Source organism: Chiloscyllium punctatum, chromosome 2, assembly GCF_047496795.1.
Source record: "Chiloscyllium punctatum isolate Juve2018m chromosome 2, sChiPun1.3, whole genome shotgun sequence".
Lineage (NCBI taxonomy): Eukaryota > Metazoa > Chordata > Chondrichthyes > Orectolobiformes > Hemiscylliidae > Chiloscyllium > Chiloscyllium punctatum.
In genome coordinates this window covers 76212825-76220478 of record NC_092740.1, presented here as the reverse complement: position 1 = coordinate 76220478, position 7654 = coordinate 76212825, and the positions used below count along the sequence as shown (strand labels likewise).

At 34.4% G+C, this 7654-nt stretch overlaps 1 protein-coding gene across 3 annotated transcripts in view; it reads right to left on the bottom strand.

Moving 5' to 3' along the window:
* Nucleotides 1-317: 317 nt before the first annotated feature.
* LOC140485778 (dmX-like protein 1) overlaps nucleotides 318-7654 on the bottom strand; it is a 243685-nt gene continuing 236348 nt past the window's right edge. For all 3 annotated transcript variants that reach the window (XM_072584300.1, XM_072584297.1, XM_072584299.1), the window contains 3 exons: nucleotides 6685-6737; nucleotides 4612-4829; nucleotides 318-3449 (listed from right to left, as the gene is read on the bottom strand). In XM_072584300.1, the coding sequence (XP_072440401.1) occupies nucleotides 3216-3449; nucleotides 4612-4829; nucleotides 6685-6737 (505 nt within the window). In that variant the 3' untranslated portion in view covers nucleotides 318-3215. The remainder of the gene's footprint in view (nucleotides 3450-4611; nucleotides 4830-6684; nucleotides 6738-7654) is intronic.

Sequence of the window (7654 nt, the reverse complement as noted above, 5' to 3'; positions counted from 1 at the left end):
GCGGTGTCCCTCTCTCTAAGGCAGGAGGCCTGGGATCACGTCCCAATTTCTCCAGAGCTGTTGGATAACAACTCTGAACTGGCCGATTTGAAAAACACAATAAACACACTCATCCAACTACCTGTCCTGGACTGGGACTAGTTTATATACGCCAGGAATAATCATTCTATTTTGGTGTTCAACAATAAGTAATATCCCTTTCTAGTCTGACTTCCTGTATTAATGCAAATGCATTGTTTAGTAATGTGAATCAAGAAACTGTGAATTTAAGTAGAGTATTTAGGAAGGGTTACCACTGATACATGCAGCAGCACCAGCTTTATTTATTTAGAACTATTACATGGATTGACTAAGCTTTGTTTAAAGAAACACTACCATAAATTACAAGGTCAACAATTAAATGGTCCATATTACACATTCAATAAGAACTAAATCAAAATGTTTTCCTTGTTTCTGTAGTTGTTTTATTGAAACAATTATTTATGTTACGTACAACACGATTGACAATTTTGTTTGAAGAAAAGTCAGTACAGTCAGCATCTAACAGAAGCTGAGCACCAGTGATTTCAAAGATGGGATTACATATTCCTTCCATTATGATTCAAAGCAAAAGGCTCGTTTTTACTTGTAGAAGGTGCTGAATCTAAAAACTTTGGACAATGTAAAGTCATTGATGATGATTACCAAGTGCAGTTTTCTTTGAAATTAATTACAGAATATTCCATATAAATTGTAAAGAGGAAAATTCTCAGATTTACTAATAGCATTTCATAAATAACTTTAATAAAATTAGTACATTTATTGCACAATGAAAATGAAAATGTTTTCCTTTCTATTGTTGTACTCTTACCTTTTAAATAAACAAACCCATTAAAACTAGTTGTACAAATAAATGTTTTAAAGGAAAGATGAAATATCCTGAGTATATAACAAACAAAAATACCTACTAAATAAGCTCTTTATACATATCAGGATTAATGGAAATGCTTTCATGCAGTGTCTATTTACTAAGATATTTGCAAAGCAAGAATTCATATAATTGATGAAATTAACAGGTACATTAAACTGTGATCAGTTAAAATGAATGTGCATTTGACAGCACTTAGTCTAATATTCCATACACTGTAGAATATGCTAAGTATTAAAAAGTGAACCCATTGCAAAATCTAATGATTTTATTCTCCTCTAAGCAATCCATAAAATATTTTATTTGTTTTACACCCAGGTTATAATACCCATAGAAAAGCCATTCAAAATAAGTGAACTATTACAATCTTTAAACATAAAATGGCTATTCCCAATATTGAGTGTGCATGTAATAATAGCAAATAATTTTTTTCCCCCACAAAGCAGTGATAATTATTCTAGTATTTGATGCACTGAGAGAAAGTTTTCAAACTGTACAAGGTTTGATTTGTTTTGTAGTATATTTGATATGTGGATCTTGTAATGAAGTAGTTGCTTTATGACTAAACTATCATTGCTATTCCCTAATCTTAACTGAACCTTTAGCTCGTCTGAATGAAAGGTATTTACCTTTTTAATATAAGTGAATTGATTTGCACAAAAAGAGTTAGATGAAACACATGTTAAAATGACATTTGACTTTGATAAATAGATCAGTAAGCTAAAGGTGTAACTTTATGCTTTTCAACCTGTCTTCAATCAGTTTTGACCAGTGAAATTGGGCAAGAATTTCTTGTGTGGAAAAGGAATAAAAACAATAAGATGGCCAAGTAACCCCTGTGTTCATTTCTGTATATCTCTTTAGCTGACACCAGGATGATGAAGTCAGTCTACAAGAAAACTGTTATGCTACTCTCATTGCTAATTGGTGGGAAACATCCAAAAATAAGATTTAATTTTAAAAATCAGAAATGTGGAAATATTGTGTGTTTCTAAACAGGAATGCCAATCATAATTATTCATAACATATGTTCAGATAAATATTAAATGCTGACGTGGGCTCAAAAGTTATCTTAAATGATTACTCCTTAAACACATTCCACATTTAGTCATCCTATCAATGGATAACCAATTCTAATGCATATAAATGCAACTTTTACTTTGATATATCTTGGTGACAGAAAGAAAAGTCTGATTTTGGATTTTTTCCAACAAGTATTGCATTTAAACATATAACCATACAAAACATATCTTTTACAAAAAAACAAAATTCTGCATATCATTAATTTTTTCATCTGAGAATGTTTAAGGTAATTGTTCAACGTTGAACTGACTGCCTCACTGCAGCATTCAAATATTTTCTAACATTGCCAGAATGAAGTTTTAACTACATTGTTTAGGTCAAATAATGTTTTAAAACCATTTACTGTTACATCAGCACGATATAGGATAGATCTTTGTGACCATGATGGGTTATTGATTCGTAAATTTGAATACTGAGTAATCTTGACTCGACTGCAATACATCCATTATTAGACTGACACAAAGTGGGACTGGCAGTAAGGACTATTTGTTGTTCCCCATGGCTGTGTACACTTGCACACAAAAAAAGATAATTAATTTTGATATTATTGTCTTAGTGGAAGAACTATTTAAGCTTTAGTGGGTTATATTTACAGATCTAGTTCATGACGCAGCTTTGTAAAAAAATGTTATTTTCCATTTTGTTGTAAAATGCTGTGCAAGGTTGGTTTTAATTCTCCCTTGCCACAAACTCTTTGAACACTAGCTACTTCCTCTTGCTTGAAGAGTTTAAGCAAAGCTAAGTATTAATTGCTTGTATTTCAGAGGCTAAGGCAAAAAAACAAGGAATGCTCACAGTTCAAATGATAACTTCATTGTGTACAAAACTCTTAAAACAAGCATAAAAAAGATAATTATTGTTCCTTCTATTTTATTCTCTTGAAAGCGCTGTACATTTTGACACTTCAAAAAAAAATACGGCACCTGTATCAATAGAGAACTGGACGGCACCTGTATCAATTAGCAGCAACATATTTATCTTATTGTACAATAGAATTACTTTATTCATCCATTTTGACACATTTAGATTCAATAATTCCTAGCTTTAATTCACAAAATCTTAAGCTTACAATCTTCTTAAGGCATCAGTGCATTAAGAATGAAGAAACTCTACTTCAGCTCAACATACATCTCCATATGACACCAGTGTTCTCTTAACACAAAATCAGACCTACAAAAATAGATCTCAGTGTACTGAGTCAAAGGGCTCTGTGACAAGACTATTATCATAATATAAATCTAACATCATCTTGCCAGATATCTAACTTGCCACTTCCTGTGCTAAAACGATCTGGCAGGACACGCATCTTCATTGTGCCGTCAGCTCCACACGAGAACATGTGATTTGCTGGACCAGTCTCTATCTGCATGACTCCTGTTCCTATGTTTCTGAAGAGTGACTGTCGAGCATGTTCATTTGAGAATGTGTGAATCAGGTTGTAAGTAGACAAACTCCAAACCTACAAATGACAGCAATCTCGTGAGAATTTTGAATAATCAAAATTTAAAAAGTTAATTGTAAGGCAAGTTTACAAACTTTTCTAATCCTCCCAGTCAGAGCCATGCAGCATGAAAACAGACCCTTTGGTCCAACCATATTCTATGCTGACCATCATCCCAAACTAAACTAGTCCCACTTACCTACATTTGGCCCATATCCCTCCAAGTATTTATCCCAATGTCTCTTAAGCATTGTAATTGTACTCATATCCACCACTTTCTCTGGAAGTTCATTCCACACATGAACATTGCCAGAAAGAAATATAACTACATTGTGTAAAAAAAATTGCCCCATTTCTTTTTAAAAATCTTTCTCCTCTCACCTTAAAAATATGGCCCCTTTTCTTGAAATTCCTTACCCTAGGGAAAAGACACTTACCATTCACCTTATCTATACCCCGCATGATTTTATAAACTTCCACAAGGTCACCCCTTAACCTCCTAGGCTCCAGGGAAAGAACAACTCCTGCCCAAATCAAAATGTAAGATCATGGGGATGGAGATGTCAACCATAGCCCATTCGATTTGTTGAAGCTCCATGAAAAGTACATACCTGCCCAATAAAATCACACTTCCTGCAATTACATATTTCAGTATAAATAGTAATTTACCAAAATGACTATATGAGAAGGCAAAAGGTACCACATGAATGAAGTCAATGGGATAAGTTAATACTGCCTGTATGTTAAAGTGAATGCAGGAGCAATAGGGCATTAACAGGCGAGAAGTAGAACTTTGCTGGAGACTGAAAAAAAAAATGAAATGAACAGGAGGACGACAAGAAATAGCCTGCGATCTTTGAAATTGTGAATATTAAAATTATGAACAGATACTGATTCACAACATTGAGTGAGCTTAGTGAGTTCATGTACTTCATGCACTAACCAATCCTCTATAAAATACAACATTTTGTTTGCTCCTGCCTCAAACAGAGATACAGGTGCTAACATAATTTTAGCTATTCTCTCCAGAAAATATTTGTGATACTTCAAGATTCCTAGTTTGTGCTGAGAAAAAGTACTTTTAGCCACTTATGTTCAATACAGGATCAATATACTTAAGGTATTTTTACGATTATAATGTGTGTCAGTATTATTTTAAGTATACAAATGATATTTTTACCTTCATATTACCCTCAGCAGACCCAGTAATGAAGTAGTCCTCTGCTGTATCTACAGCAATCGCTTTTATAGGTGAATCGTGTGCCTGAAAGGTTTGACGCAGCAGTCGCTGACGTAGATCAAATATACAAACGTAACCCTTTCTTCCACCAGATATCAAAAGTTGATGCTTTGATACATATGCCAAAACGGTGGCTCCACTGTCATGACAGGTGAAAGCTGGAATACACAAAACTACAGTGAATCAGGTGCCTTGTTTTATGGATTGACTGGCAGACCTATACACGTTGCTACAAACCCTCCTGAGAATACAAACTAATTAAATGACAATTCACATTGGCTTGGAACCTGTAATAAAAACTCCTCAAAACAAATTGGATCAAAACTTTTGAACTTGTTGAATTTTATATTTTATTTTACAGATCAATTGATACACTAGATAACAAAAGATAAATCATTTTGGCAATTTAAAAGACTGTACTCTGTGCAACATCGAATGAGCCAGTGAATAGAAGAACACACTTCTGAATAGTCTCAGAATTGTACATTTTTTGTAATATAACTCAATTTAATGTATAGTTTGACAAGAACTATTAGCAACTGTAAAACTGGTATACTGTACTCATAACGCTGATAGTTGTACATTTGTACATGGTGTTATGGTAATGGACTGAAGGGAGAGTTCTTTACCTCCGCCTGAAGGCGACAGGAAGATGGATCTTATCAGGCTGATAACATTTTCTTAAAACTGCTTTAATGCTATGCAAAACCCATGTCAGTGTCACAGGTATCTGATGCACAAGTCTCACATTGCTGAGGCCCAGCCCAAAATATATGCACTCTACTCATTAAAGTCTATGTCACGGAGACCTAATTTAAAAGCAAAAAAAAAGGATTCTGGCTGCTGGATTTCATGAATTCTGCATTATGCTTGTATGCTGTAAGTCAAGTTTGAATTTATTGTTTTGCCAACATCAAACCAATCTAGACAATCCGACGTTGGGGATATAAAAAAGACAGGCACTTGAAAATCAGACAGAGCAACTGCCATCAACACTGATCCAAGAAATTAGGAACCACTCTCTATCAAAGGTACCTTTTCATATGAAACATACTCGCAGTAAAAAGAAAGATGACTATCCAGGGAGATCTTCAGCCCAAACACAGACATCGAAGATGACAGCGGTTGTGCAGTTTTGAAATTAGGTTGACATAATTTTAATAAGTGTTTAATTGGAACTGTATATTGTTATATAGTTGAAGGGAGATAATAACCAGTTAAAAGAAAGTGGGGGCTTAGAGTTGTGAAGAGTTGTTGTTTAATGTTCACTTTCAGAGTTAAAGAATAAATTGATTTTATTTTCTTTAAATAGTGCAATTTGGGAGTTCTCAGTCACTCGTTTTTACAGATTACGAGGCAAGGTAAGCTTTTCTGGGTGCTTGATTTAATTAACAGAAGGGTTCACCACCCGTGTCATAACAATACTGTATTCAGTAGTATCCTGCATTAAGTAGATATTTAAATTATATTGGAGTGTGTACCTTACACTATAAAACATTAAACTATTTACAGTTACCCCAACAAAACTAAAATTCTACAAGACAATTACACTCTAGAGTCTAAAATGACAAATATACCACAGAATATATCTGACACTCTTTTTAAAAAAATTGCATTGATAAAGTCCATTTAAAGTAGCAAAATATTGCAAGGTGACTAAAATGATATTATCAGGCAGTTTAATACTGAGCCACAAAGGAATATTAGACTAGAGATAAAAAGTTTGCCATAGGTAAACATTTATGGTGTTTTCAAGGAGAAAGCAAAAGGTGAATGCACGAGAGTTGTACAGAGCTCCAGAGTCTAGGTGTCAGCAGATGAACCATGGAGTGTAACTTGATCTTTTAAATAAACTGTGCAAGTAGTAACATGCATCATTTGCTGAAGATCACAAAATATTACACTCAACTCACTTTTTCAATTGCTCTGAATTACTTTTTCAACAATAGCCTGTACAGTTTCATTGTAAATACCATTGGGAACTTGACACCATGCATTTTCTACTAAACTCACCATGAACTAGACTATTGGTTTGTGGCACAAGTGTATCCCAGAGGCAGATATTCCTAGATGGGAAGAAAAAGTAATTGTGATAAAAATACTTTGTATCATCAACTTCCATAAGCTCATCTTTCTGTTTTGCAAAAAGGTCAATCAAACTTGCGTGGCTAACATTTGTAGCCAGATCCTGTGCTGTGAACTCAATGTTTCTTTTAATTAAAAGATAATTGTCACAGTGTTTTGTTAGTTTCTAAATAGATTTGACCAATGCAAGGGGGAAAAAAATCCAGACAAGACGTGAAAGAAAATTAGTGTAGAGAAAGAAATGCACAGATAGATTGGAGAATAACCAACTGAAAAGTACTGTGTAGATACAAAAAAATCAAAAATATACAGAGATTCATAGAGTTGTCACAGTGCGGATGGACATTCAGCCCATCATGCCTGCATCAGTTATCTGTGCATTTTAACTAAGTGCTCCATCATACTTTCAACCACCGTATTCCACACCTTAACTACTGTGAAAATGTTTTCTCACCTTGCATTTACTTGTTTTGAAAAACACTTAAAATGTGCCCTCTGGCTCTTGATCTATTTAGGAGGGGGAGTGGTTTATGCCTATTCATTCTGTCCAGATTCTTCATGATTTTGCAAACCCCTCTTAGCTGTCTCTCCAAGGTAAAAACAGTGCCAACTTCTTCAATCATTCCATAGAACTGAAATGTTTCATCCTTGGAATCATTCTCATAAACCTCTTCTGCACTTCAGCCAATGTATTCACATCCTTCCTTTCGTGTGGTACCCAGAACACTACACAATATTGCAGAACCAGCGATTCACCAAATTTCAACATAAACACCCTGCTCTGAAACGGTGTCCCTATTTATGAAGCCGAGAATGTTCTATGCTTTATGAACAATTTTCTCTCTACATGTGCTTCTTACTTTCAAGGTCTTCTGTACCTATACACAGAGGTTGCTCT